The sequence below is a fragment of the Ixodes scapularis genome, unplaced genomic scaffold (genome assembly GCF_016920785.2).
Source record: "Ixodes scapularis isolate PalLabHiFi unplaced genomic scaffold, ASM1692078v2 PGA_scaffold7__128_contigs__length_106722199, whole genome shotgun sequence".
Lineage (NCBI taxonomy): Eukaryota > Metazoa > Arthropoda > Arachnida > Ixodida > Ixodidae > Ixodes > Ixodes scapularis.
The window spans coordinates 57,530,258-57,544,351 of NW_024609882.1; the positions used below are offsets into that span (position 1 = coordinate 57,530,258).

The window sequence follows — 14,094 nt, forward strand, 5'->3', positions numbered from 1 at the left end:
TGTAGAAGTCAAGCAGCTGAGACTCACGATGCATACTCTTCAGTTCTGGCGAGCACTGGAGGTCGATGAGTTCTAGCCCCAGCGTCGGACCTGTGTCTTCCGGTGCGATAGAAAACGGATCGCGGAACAAATCGTAGTTACTCTTCTCACTTTCGAATGCCTTGAATCTTTGCTGGAACTCGGAGAGCAGGTACTCAACCTGTGGAGCGCACGTTGCAGCTACCGTCTTCAGATTTTCGCCGGTGGGAAAGAGCTTCTGGCAGGTTGGAAAGTGAACTATGCTTCCACCCCCAAGCTGCAATTTGAAGAGGCGCAGCTTTCTTTGGAACGCGAAGATCGCGCTCACCATGTCCGAAATGAGATGGTCTTTTCCCTGGAGAGCTATGTTCAGCGTGTTCCGGTGGCTTGAGATATCGGTGAGGAATGCCAGATCCCACGACCATTGTTCTTCCTCCAGCTCTGGTATCTGTTTCCCTTCCTCTTGCAAGAAAGCGATGATGTCGGCCTTCAGCGCGATGAAGCGACTCAGAACATTCCCACGGCTTAGCCAGCGAACTTCAGTGTGATCCGGGATGTCCATGTGCTCACTCTCCATTTCTTTCAGGTACTCTTGAAATTTCCTGTGCTTCAATCCCCGAGCACGTATAAATTTGACAACCGAAATCACGACCTTGATCACATGGTCAAACTTCATCACTTTGGCACAGAGTGCTTCCTGGTGAAGCACACAGTGATATTGCATCAGTTCTACACCACTGAACGCTTGAAGTAAGGCAACGGCTCCGTTTCTCCTTCCCATCATGGCTGGGGCCCCATCGGTGCAGGCACCTGCGAGTTTTTCCCATGATAGCTTGAGCTTCTCGATGACGTCTTTGACCTCCTTGCTGATCTCTTCTCCCGTAGTCCGTCCGTGCATTGAGCAAAGCTCTGCCAGCTCCTGAGTCACTTCGAAGTTTTCGTTCACACCACGGATGAAAACAAGCAGCTGTGCTGTGTCTTTGATGTCTGTGCTCTCATCCAAAGCAAGAGGGTAGTAGACAAAATGACTGCAGCTCCTCCCCAGCTGTTTTAATAGGTCGACGGCAATGTCATGCAAACGTCGTTGTACTGTCATTCTTAATAGGCTCAGGTTTTGGAAAACCAACTTCTTGTCCGGGCACATCTCCTCAGAAGCAATCATAAGACATTCCTTGATGAAGTCGACATCGGTAAACGGGCGACCTGAACGAGCGATCTTTTGAGATATCTGAAAAGACGCCCGGGTGGCTTCTTCAGATGTGTTCTTTGCTTTTGTAAAAGTACTCTGCTCAGCAAGCAAATTTCGTTTTAAGTCCTCGGAGTTTGTTTGTCTCTCCGAATCCGAAAGAGCGCTGAAGTCGCGGGCATGCTTGGTCTCGTAGTGGCGTCGAACGTTGTATTCTTTAGGAGCCGCGAGAGATTCTCGACACACAAGACATAAGCACTTCGATGCGTTCTCAATGAAAAAAGTACCTCCATGTCCACTCCTGGTTGAATTTTCAGCCCTCCTTGTCGATTTTTCTCTTCTTTGGAAGTGCACTCATATTCCAAGCGCGACACGACTAGCTTTTCTCAATCTGCAACAAGCTGTCACTGATCATGTCCCAACAGGGGGGGAGAGGGCTGTAGCCTCCGTGCAGAGAGGGATGAGGAAACGGGATGAAGAAGAACTGGAACACTCACAAACACAGGGACGCGGGGTCGGGTCATAACAACGCACTGGATGGCTGTAGGGGCTCTTGTATTGTTGTTTTTTGTGGGCCTAGTGGAGAGGGAATATTTGAACTGAGGACGCGGAGTTTCCCCCGGAGAAGAGAACTCTGAGAAAAGTAGGTCAACGGGTTCGAATGCTTTCTGCCAAGTCAACGGCCGCAGCGCATTGAATGACACTGTGAGCGGTTTCTGCGCTCAGCTGGGCCGCGGGCCGCGGGCCACACAGAAAGTGCTCGCGGGGCGTGTGTTGTGCACCCCTGGCTTAGAAGGTTAAGAATCGTGAAAAAAAAAAGACAATGAACACACAAAGATGACAGGACAGGCACTACCTGTCTTGCCGTCTTTGTGAAGTATTATTTTTTTATTCTCAGATTTTTATTTTGTTGTACGTGTTATCACAATAAAAATAAAAATATTGGGGTAAAGCGTCTGAACCAGCTACCGTTAAAAGTTTTTTTCTTCACGGTTTAGTAAGTTCCGTCTTAGTTACAAGATGGCCGCGAAGATTTCGGTTTGGTTCGGTTCCTATACGCCTAAAAATAACGTTTCGGGTTCGGTTTTTGTGTCGGTTCGCTTCCGGTTCGACACTCTCGTGTTTATCATGTCTCGCACTTGTGCCATCAACCGTCGCGAAGCTAAAGTGAAGCAGATAACGACGGTAGAAAAAGAGGAATAAAAAGAGAGGGAAAGAGAGATAGAGAAAAGTGAAAGATGATGCAGAAATAATTCTCCGAGAATTTCTGGTTCGGCGGTAAACTAGCTCGCGAGAGCTCTCTTGCTGGAAGTTTACTACCGGAAGCCTAGGATTTGAGAAGGATTAGGTGAAGCGCCATTAGGGGGGTCGGTTAATTCGGGCGTAATCTGCATATGATTAATCGCCGACATTGTCGGTCCCTAACGAGCTCTTTCCCAAAGAGTTGGGAACAGGAAACCCGCGAACCCGAAGAGTTTTTGATTCCAAGGTTTCTTCTGTTTGTTTTTGTTGTCTCGAATAAATAAGTTGTTGCGTTTGTATTGTTTTTATGCTTATAATTTATGTTTGGTATTTTAATAATTGAGCTAAATGCAGGTCTTTATAAAAGCCGGTCAGGTGGAACATTATTCCCGTACTTGGGAGAGACGTACAGTTTAAACCTCTTAGTTATTTAACCGCCCACGCTGATTAAAAAACACACACATGCCTTATTGAATACAGCTTTCCACTTACTTTTCTGCTCATGGAAACTATATCACGAGGATCTGAAAGGATTTGTTAAACACGCAAGCCACCGGTTTTGGCAGAGCACGTTTTTTTCTGAAGTGGCGTAATGCAGAATTTCTAAGCCTCGAAAACGTTTCACACTTTTGCAATTGCCTTCCCTCTTTTTGGATATTATTTTCTGAAATTCTGAAGCATTTATTTGTTTTTGTTTTACCAAAGCTTAGGTGCGCTTTAGTGTGTCACGCTTTTGACCGTGACCGACCCCGATATAAATGAAACAGCTAGGACGAACAGGGTAGGAAATGCAAACGTATATACATATATTCACAGAAATAAACAAAGCGAAACAGACTTACCCCCGAATTCATAGATGTGACTTGCTCTGAAGTCGAGCTTCAACTTGTTCAAGTTAGTCTTCCGAACGAGCAAGCGCGCTTCATAAATGCACCTTAACTTGAACCGATCTTGAACCGAACTTGAAGCGAACTTGAAGTGCCCAAATTTCAAGACTGGGTTGGACCTATCTTGAACGCGACTTCGTAGTCGTTCCAACCTGGCGGCTTGGCGAAGTGACGCCGCAGAGCGGATCTCCGCCTTCGAATTCGCAACTCGCGCGTGCGATGTCGTCTTCGGGGACGCGTTCCCTTTGCCACGAGTCCCGCGACCATCGATTCGGGACCGGGAAAACCCAATGGAGCGCTACAACGACGGGCAGTTCCTGGCGCGGTACCGCTTTACGAAGGGCACCGTGCGAGAGCTGCTCGGGATGCTGCCGCTACAAACGAGCACCGACTGCAGGGGGCTTCCGCTGACCCCCATGCTGCAACTGCTGGTCACGCTGCGGTTTTATGGTGCCGGGACCTTCCAGGTTGTGACTGGGGACCTCGTGAACGTGTCCCAACCAACAGTGTGCCGCGCGGTCGGAGTAGTTACGCAGCTGATCGCGAGGCACCTGTTCCGGGACCTCGTTCACTTCCCCAGTGCCGCCGAATTCAACACGGTGATGCTGGATTTCTTCGCACTTGCGAAATTCCCCGCCGTCACCGGGTGCATCGACTGCACCCACGTGCGAATCAAGAGCCCCGGCGGCGACGACGCGGAGGTGTTCCGCAACCGCAAGGGAGTTTTCTCCATCAACGTCCAGGTAACGATCGTGCAAAGTTCTCCGCGGTTTACCGAATTGAGTTTAAAAGCTTTTAACATCAGGTTAGAGCAACGCTTGCGCGATCGCGAGATGTCATTCACTGAAGTATGCGCTCATGTTCGACTGCATGAAATTTGGATACTCTGCCCCAAGCATTACACATGTATAACTTGGAACTTTCTTGGTCGAAGCCCTCTCGTCTTTGCCTCGCTATATGCAGTGGTTGAACTGCTGCGCCCATTGCGCCAAACTGAGCCAGAACGAATAACCCGCTACATGCTGCTCTAAAGCGTCTGGCACATGGCATGGTTGGCGATGCCACTGAAAATTAAGAAAGTACAGTTTTCTTTTTTTCTTGATGCCTAAGCACTATGTGCGAAGAGTAGGGCTGCACGAATATCCTTTTCTAATAGTAGTTTCCAATAATACGTTGATATTCGCAACCAAATGAACTGCCATATTCATACTTTTCGAAGTGTTGATTGCAACGGGTTAGCCCCCTTGAGTGCGATTCTCAAGCACGGATGCACTGCGGAGAAGCAATAACCGCGGAGCGGACACAGCAATCTTGTGACTCGCTTCGCCGCAGCTCAGCCGCGCGCTTAGAAGAAAGCACACCTTCAAACTAGCATAGTGCTCGAGCACGCCTAATGTGCTAAAAAAGGAAAGAAAAAAGTTAGGAAGGTTTTTTATTGTTGATATTACATTGCAGTAAAATCTTCAAAATTTAACTGTGGCTATAGGGTGCAACTCAAGAAGGTAGGGCGAGGGTAAGACGGGCCGGGGAGGAGGAAGCAGATAGAAGGCTAAAGAGAGGAGGTTTCCCCCTCTCTTCTCCAGCGTTCCGTCTGCTTCCTGCTCCCAGGCCCGTCTTACCCCCGTCCTACCTTTTTGTCTGGCAATGGACTATAGGCAGCAATTTTCTAAACACCTGTGTTCAGTATTTGTGCTAATTATGTGTATATAGTTTGAGACACAGGAGTGACAGCTGTAAATTGTTACAAGTGTGTACCTCTCACTTTGCTAATAGAAAAAATTTCTCTCTGGCCATGTTTCTTCTCCAATTCAAAATTACATTCAGCTTGCAATGTTCATATTGACATTGTCAGAACACATCACCTGAGCAGTTTTTGTAATGAAAATATTTGTCAAGTATTACGACAGCTTCATTCGATGGGACCATTGCCACTAATTTTTCTTATTCATGTCTTCATGTTTCATTTCAATGCAATCTACTTGCAGGCTGTCACCGGCCCCCAGCTGCAATTTTATGACGTGGTTGTGAGCTGGCCTGGGTCGGTGCACGACAGCCGGATTTTCGATAACTCCCGTGCCCGGGTGCTGTACGAGGAACGCCGGGTGCCAGGGGTGCTGCTTGGGGACATGGGCTACGCCTGCTTCTTCTTCCTGATGACCCCCCTGGCAGATCCCGGTCCAGCCAACACGCCACGAGGCAGGCAAGTAAAGCCTACAAGTGCCTGAGCAAATGTAGGGCTATGTGTGGAGACAAGGAAAACATTATATACAAATCTGGAACAGTAGTAACACTACAGAACTTGTGAGCTAGTTGCGATGGTTAAATAATGTACGAACAAAATAAGTTAGATACTGGGTGTGGCAACATTAGCCCCGCAAATATCTACCCTCATTAAAGATTATAGTCACTGACACGGTGAGAACTGCAGGAAGTCTTTCTGCCCTGCCTCCAGAGCAGGCTCAATACCTTCTGGCATGCTTTGGCTGCACATGCAGGCACGAGGTACGCGAGATGCCAAAGTGTTACCGAATGTATGATGCTGATGCTAGAGGCGAGACAAGTGAAGCTTCTCCTGTTTGTCGTTGTCTGCAGCTAGTGCTGAAGCATTTTGAAATCAAGCTATTCGGGAGAAAGATATGAAGGGGATCTACAGGCAACATTATATTTTAATTAGCCAATCATGATATTCCCTCACACGATCAGGTACCAGAAGGCCCATATCAAGACGAGGAATTCTGTGGAAAGGGCCTTTGGCATCTGGAAGCGGCGCTTCCCCTGTCTTGATATGAGGCTGCAACACAAGCCACGTCGGGCCGTACAGATCATCACAGCCGGCGCTGCACTACACAACCTGGCCTGCCTGAGGAAGGACCCACAGCCTCCACCTCCCCCAGCTCCACCAGTTGTGCCTAGGGCACGCAGACCCAGGAGGAGGGCCACGCGGCCAGTCCACCTGCCACCCGTGGACATCGTGGAGGACTCCCTCACAGGCATACAGACACGGGAGCGAATAATTGAACGAAGCTTCAAGTAGAAGCTTCTTTCGAAGAAGCTCCCTTCAGCAATGACTGATCGAGCTTTGCCTTAAAGGGGCGGTGGAACAATATGCAGTTAGAATGTTTTTCGCTTTACACAAGCTTACTGGCACTAGAGGAACCCAAGTATACTTGAATGCAATGCCGCTGACCGAGAAACATTTTTCGTTGCAGTGTAATTTCACAGGTAAAGGCAAGCGTTTTCTTTCAATCACTCTTTCACAAAACTCCACAAAAGCTCAGGGGTCGCATTGTCGGTGTAGTCCCACCTCCCAGTGACAATATTTGAATGCGGCTCGCAGATTGGACCCTGTAGTATTGTGTGAGCACTCGATTTGGGCATGTGTTGACAATCGTTCAGGTAGTGGCTCGTGTCCAAGTGCTACAACGACGACAATAGCCAAACCAACAATGTTAGCAATTCGGCGCGTGTCCTGTGCTATGGTGAACGTTGGTGGCATATAATCGTCTCCAGATCACTTGGCCACTTTTTCTGGCTGCAAGTTAAAGGGGGAAATGCTGCCATTTATTTCATTTTTGTCTTCGGCATTTTTTATTGCACGGGTTTAAAAACACAAGCATGTTTCATAGCTCATAAACTTTGGGGATTTGTTTTAACCAGTATCTGCATCAAGCACGAAAATCATTCCATTGCCCCTTTAAAGCTTTTGTCGTGAAAGTGGCTTTTTTTCATTGTACTGGAGTAAATAGCACGGCGTCCAATGAAACTGTCCTAAAAGCATCGTCTGCAGGTATGTTTATATGTAAATGAGTATTTTTTAGTGTATTTCGTAAATGCCTTTAATGTTTTCTTTATTCCTGTTTCTTCACCAATAAAAATTGAAAATATTGCCAGACCCTTGCTGTAGTGACTGTGCAGTGGCTTTTTACTAGTTCAAATGATAATAATAGATGACAGGCAGGAGCCATTATGTAATCGTGCATTTTCTCAAAGCATACCTAACGTGAAACAAGCTGAAATCGCACCCTATCCCTTTCTGGATATAGCCCCAGCTTTCAACTTCTGTGAAATAAATTAGATCCCTTCAAAAGTCGAGGCTTTGGCACTGCTCTTTATTTTCCGCCTCCCTGTTGAAGCTCCCTCAACTTCCATTCAGCAATCTTTAAGCTTGTCTGCTCCACCTGGAGCCGCACGCGGTGCTCCACCACCTTCATTTGCTGCTCCTCCTCAAGGAGCCTCATACGGAGGGCAGACTCTGCCCTCAGCAGAGAACAACGTACATCATTCTCTGCTGAGAGAGCCTGCTCCAGCAGCACCATCCTCCCTCTGGCCGGCCTGGCCTCGTCGTGACTAGCCGCCACCCCGTCGCTGCTGCAGCTTGAAGCAGCTGCAGGAGCAGGTACAGCCTGCTCGGTGGGGGGATCCGGGGCTGCTGCGGCACTGGTACTCGCCTCTGGCTCTCCGATGTCCACAGAGGGGCTACCAGGCTCATAGTGATCTCCTGTCGCAAGATGTGTAAACCCATATCTGGATTACAAGCCGTTAGCACAAGGTACAATGTTTATAAATTGCACGGCATGAGATGGAGCTGTATTCCCATTAAACTGCGACAACTCGAACTGCAGGTCACGTTGCCCCTGGTTGTACTGTTACGACTGCTGCACTCGGGTGACGTCTAGATTTTCTCGGGCCTCTCGAAGGTTGTCAGAGGAGCTAGCTGTAATTGTGTTTCTCATTGCCGGAGACTAATCTTTTTTGCTTTGCAGAGTTCGAAAATGAAATCCCCTCTGAGATAGCGGCCCCAGAATTCCAAAAATGCGGCAAAAGGAAAACCGAGCACAGTGATCGCCATGCACAGTTCAATGATGATAGGCTCAAACTGTATCCAAATTAAACTGCGACAACTCGAACTGTAGGTCATGTTGCCCCTGGTTGTACTGTTACGACTGCTGCACTCGGGCGACGTCTAGATTTTCTCGGGCCTCTCGAAGGTTGTCAGAGAAGCCAGCTGTAATAGCGTTTTGCATTCCCGGAGACTATCTTTTTTGCTTTGCAGAGTACGAAACCGAAATCCCCTTTCAGATAGCGGCCCCAGAATCCAAAATTGCGGCAAAAGGAAAACCGAGCAAAGTGATCGTCATGCACGGTTCAATGATGATAGGCTCGGGCTGGATCCAACATTGCGTTGGAATCTGTGCCGCGGCCTCACTGCTCTCCGAGACTGTAACGGCTTTCAGCCAGTGGCTGCCTGGTTTCAGCATCGGCGGCCGTGGTAGTTTCCCTGGTTGTTCTGGTTCCAGCCCTTTGCCGCCGTCTTGTGCTACCTCTTGTTTGTAGTGTCCAGAAGTCTTGGACACTGGTTTCGTTGGTGGCCGGGCTGCTCGAACTCGTAGCAGCAGTCCGACAACACACTGTTAGCAAGTGCCGTGTATTTGGTGAATATTTGGGGTGAAAAACACACTATTTACACAAATTACCATAAATTTACACGATGAGTACCGGATAATACGTTCAGATATCATGCGAGGTTGTAAAAAACGTGTTTTGGTTCGGTCATACACGCATAACCGTGTAGCCGACCTCGATAACACGCATCGCCTCCGGCGACGACCGCGGCATTGCCGGCTATCGAAGCACCGGAATGCTTGGGGACACACTTAGAAAGGACCGTCGAGACAAATGCCGCGGAAAGAAACATGTCTCTGAAACAGATATGCACCAAAAGCAATTACGCCATGTCGCAGGACGTTGGCGAAACCCGCGCTTACCGTGCCCGTGGCTCGCCGCCATTTTCTGGTCGATGGCAATGCGGCTTCCCTCATGTCACCCATGTTTGCATTTAGTTTAGAGCTCTTGATAATAGTTTCTTACACACCACAAATAAAGTCATGGGTCCAATTATTCGTTCAAAACAGTTAAAATGAATATAAAAAGCGTGTCTTCGATGTGAACACGTGACATTGCAATTGGTTTCGTTTTTGCTTCAACCTTCAACTGCTTCAACTGCAAGCGATCTGGCCGATCTGGCCATGGTGCAAGCGCAACGTCGATGTACGGTGGAAGCAAGAGCCGGTTGGCTTTCGTTCTTTTTGTTTGACCGGAGAAATTTCTGGCAGCCGGTATTGTTTTGGTTTGACGGGACGCGAGAAGCTTCGCATAGAGCTTCGCAGTTTGCGAGCACATAGTGAAGACGTGACCGGAGAAGTGCCCCTGTGATGTTCCCGGAAGACGGAAAGTACCATTCGTCGTGTGTGCTTTGAAAGCGAGGGGAGTCACAGGGTCCACGAGTGCGCAACCGCAAGCCAAGGTTCACGACAGCGCTGCGTTCTTCGGCGATCTCGTTCTGTTTGGGGCAACACGGCGATGCGAGAAAGGGCCGAAACGTTCGTGGTGTGTGGTGCGGTGCTTGTAGGTAGAAACCCGCACTAACGCGGAGCTCATATTGGTTGTTGTGGGGTTGCGTTTGACGGGTTTAGCCCCGTCGTCGTCAGCTCATCCGGTCCAGCTGGTCGGGGAGGACGCAGCGAGCGTTCTTAAAAGTAAATCTTCCTTCGTTCCGTTTCAAAATGTGGAAGATTCCCGACGCATACCGTGAGTAAAATGCTGCGGACCTTTTCAACAAAATTACGTCGTTTTAATTGAACAAGGGACTTCGGATAGTTTCCCTAAATCTGCCGTTTCTATGCTTCGTGTCGTTAGACTGCATTTGCACAGCGACGTGTTCGCACAGCGACGCACACCGCTCGAGTAGATGATTCGGTCCCGCAAACGACCGGTTATACAGAATTTCAGGGAAACTTAAGTCACCACCGATGTTTTCCTGTAAATCTCGTGTGACTCGTGTGAGTTTGTTGCGCTCATCATGCGGTGTGAATAAACTAGGGCAAGATTTTCTACCTGCCCACAGATGCATGAACTGAGACCAATTTTTTACGTAGAGAACATAGTGGTTTTTCTTTACATTGGGAAGAGGCCCGAATTTGTCTCTTTTCCCTCTGGCACTGCCCCAAGTTTCAAGTTGCAGTTTGAGTAGACATACGTACTAACAGGTACAAACTGCTCTAAAGCAGGTAAAAGACTGGGAAGTCAGGACGGTGCGGACACCGTGTTTTGCGCTTCTCGCAAGGTGACTGATGCTTTTGCGAGGTATGCGGAATATGCAAACGATTTTGTTATGCCCTTCGTTTGCGTCTCCAGAAAAAAGAATAAGATTATTTACAAATTTAGGCGCAATCACAAGCCAAGATTTACGATAACAGTGCGTTCGCTTCGGTGGTCCGTGTAGTGGTATTATACGCTGCTTTCTGCAACACCGCGTCATGACGAAGAGCTGGAACGGTTACGGTCTGTGCTGGCCTCCCGGTTGACAGAAACCCGCATCGCCCACATCGGCACCGAGTGCACTTGGGCTGTTGATGCTCGAGCCTTTCATACGCGGCTTGTCGCCAGCTAATCCTGCTGCTCGACGTTGAGGAAGCGGCGAGTGTGACCTCTGAAGTAAATGTAAATCCTCGTTCATCCAGTTATCCAGTGTCAAAGTGTGGAAGATGTCCAACGTGTACTGAGGGCGGGAACTACGAGCGTTTTGCCTTGCTTTTATAACCGAAACCAGAGCAGCGAGATAATTGCCTTGCGTACTCCAAAATGACGCAAGCAATAAGTTTCAACAGGTCGAGTACGTCACCGCGGATGTAGGCGAGACTGTGCACTGTTTAAACGCTTGCAGTATCCACGAGTGCTACCAGAAAAACGACGTCAACAGAGAAGGAGCTCGCGATTTTAGCATAATGCAGTGCCACGGGCTCGTGAATTTTCAATGTGGCTATATAAAAATATTAAAAAAAAAAAAAAAAAAAAACGCATCAGCGTTACATTAATGATCACGAATAACACCGGTCACAAACTCCCAAGCCTCACCGCTTCGCTCGACACCAACACGACATACGACAACAATCTGCATCAAAACGCCCCAAAAGTGAAGGCGTCTGCTCCCGTACGCGTACTACAACTAGCGGAAGTGAAGTGTTGGGCGGATGTCCTTCACAATAATATATATAAAAGATGCCTTGCGCAAGTATAATTTCCATTGATAATTGAATACGTACTGATAAAATCCCAATCATTTGTTTTTCTATCTGATTCAAGCGAGTCGGACTGCTCATAACACTGGTCGAGCATGAAAATAACAAAAATTTGAACTTTTTCATGGCCGGTTTAATATTTATTGTTAGTGCATCGTTGTTTTTCGCAAAGGACTAATTTTACAGATTTTGCCTCCATACTTTTTAAATGCAAACAGTTTTTACATACGGCTGTCCATTGTGCCGTGTTTTGTGTCTTCTATAAATCGGTAACGATCAGCGACCAAAGAGCTCACCCGTACATGTCAAGCATATATACGCCGCGGGGAGATTCCGTTGTTAGTAGGAAGTGTCGGGCGTAGTGTCGGTGTTGTGTTTGTGTATGTGTCGCACCTGTGTCCTACGTTGTGCTCGTGTTGTCTGTGATGTATGAGAGTAGCAGTCTACGCGTGATAGTTCCCAGCGTATTAACCGACTCCTGCTTTTTTTTTCATTGGTTGCTAGAAATCGCACTAGGTGGCGCAAGTTACCGCCCGATTACAAGAGTTTGCTTGAGCTATTTATCCGTGTAAGTTCAATATTCGTTTTTTTTTTTGTTTTTTTTTGTTTTTGTCTAGCGCTTTTGTCGTAGCTGCCGACGCCACCGACCGCCGACGATGCACGTAGGTACCTTTGCACGTAGCTACGTCCGCCGCTCGGAGACATGTTTACTGTGCATAAAAGACATCGAACGAGAACGAACGCGTCCTGTATGCTTTCAGTTCGGCTGAAAGGCGCGGCTGGCTGGGCTCGTCCCTCGCCTGTTCTCGGCTGCTGGCCGCCATGTTTCATAAGGAACACGTTGAACCGTGCTTCTCGGAAGGCAAACACGGTGTAGCGTGTTAACTTTACACAGCACCGCATGTGTAGACGAAAAACACAGATGGCTCTGTGTAAAACGAACACGTTTCGACGTGTCCGCTATGGGACAACGGTTTACACGTCTGGGCGTGTTATTTTTGCTAACAGTGCAGTTGCCTGCTTAGGTCACCCGCACCGAGGCGCCCGCCTCCAGTGATCGGGTAAAGAACCACTATGGGAGGGCCTCTACCAGGCTTGTGATTAGCTGTTGTGGGGAGGGGTTGTTCCGTTGTGGCGGGGGTCAATGCTGCATGGCTGCGGGATTTCGACCGCAGCGTGCCAGTTTTCCCCAGCACTTGCAAGAGCACACTGATAAAGATGGTCCGCTTGGATAGTGATCTCCGTTGGGCCCCAACTTGCGATAGGGCACGGCCAACAACCTCCCACCTGTCGTGGCAACCCCCGCCCGAGATCCTCACAGGCCCTGCTGTGACCTCCAAGGACCTCTCGATGAGAGTTAGTCGAACACCCGCTTATCTTGCATGGGCGAACGCCATACATGTCATGCCAACTCTCCCGGTTGATGTGGTGGGGAAGAGAGGTATCATTCGAACAGCCCACTTGTGTGGAGGCCTCGGGGCATGCTGGTTTGAGTGCGTACTTGGCTGGTGGCGGCGGCACGTAGTTCCGCTCAGCATGAAGAGCTTCCTCGATGAGGCAGGCACCCCGGGCTAACTCTTCAAGGGCCTCAAAGGTATGATTGATGAGGTAGGCGTGGTATTTTGGGTGGCACTGTCTTCTGACCCGAGCTACTCTGTCCGACTCCGGTGTATTCGGGTCCGCCCTCTTGAAGAGCTCTTGCATGACCTGAACGTACCGGTCCTGACTTTCGTCCAAGTGCTGCGGCCTTGCCTCGAGCTCTCGGAGAATCTGCGTTGCGTAGCCCACAGGCAGGAACTCTTCTCGAAGCCTTGTCTGGAAGTCCGCCAAGCTCGTGAACGGGGCCTGCAACCCCAACTAGCTTCTAGCACTGGCTTGCAACGCCAGCGGGACAATGCGGCTCATGATGAAGGCTTTCGAGGCACCGAAGGCAAGGTGGTACGTCTGCAACTTGCCCAGGAAGTCTGCCACGGACTTAACGTCGTCGTACCCCATGTAGACTGGTACGGTCAAGTGTGGTCGGGGCTCTTGCGGCGGGGTCTCCTGCTGGCCAGGCGTAAGGGCCATGCGCTGCATCACGAAGTTGCACATCTCCGTGACCTTTTGAGCAGGTTCATTTGTGCCGCTGCGGCCACTGCAGCCTCCTGCTCCCGTGTGCGCATGGCTGCAAGCACAAAAAAAAAGAAACGCCCCCCCAGAAACCAACACAAGTGTGCGAAACTATTGCCGCAGTCACAAAACGAACGGCCAAAAACAAACCAATACAACAAACGCAAACATGACCGAAGCACGGGACGGTACGAAACACAGGGAGTGGAAAAAGGCTTACCGAAAGAAGAAACCAAGCCCCGTGAAATTCCTGCGAGTGAGTAGCATACCACGCTAGGGCGCCATTGTGGCCGGTTAATTTGTGCAACATTACCACAAAGCTATAGAATGGATTCTGTGTTACCAATCCCTTGTGAGGTGCACACTGTGATGATGTGGGGGAACCAAGAATGATAAAAATGACATACATAAAAACTGTGAGTTGGACTGAGCAAAAAACGAGAAAGAAGACACAGTGAACATGGTGAAGATGTGAGTAACTAGAAGACGAAGACAGCAAGGCAAAAGCAAGAGATGGATATAATGAAAAAGGAAGACGTGATGAGAGGAAGATGACACAGGCTTGTGATACGTG

The 14,094-nt window shown here is 48.9% G+C and overlaps 1 protein-coding gene and 1 pseudogene across 1 annotated transcript; one reads left to right on the forward strand and one right to left on the reverse strand.

The window, feature by feature from the left end:
- The first annotated feature begins 3,204 nt into the window (after nt 1–3,204).
- Nucleotides 3,205–7,200, forward strand: LOC115324932. The gene is made up of 4 exons (XM_040212471.3): nt 3,205–3,227; nt 3,476–4,274; nt 5,319–5,533; nt 6,037–7,200. The coding sequence occupies exons 1-4, from the start codon at nt 3,205–3,207 to the stop codon at nt 6,365–6,367; spliced, it is 1,368 nt and encodes a 455-aa protein (XP_040068405.3). The 3' UTR covers nt 6,368–7,200.
- Nucleotides 7,059–13,830, reverse strand: LOC115311672 (annotated as a pseudogene).
- Nucleotides 13,831–14,094: the final 264 nt, after the last annotated feature.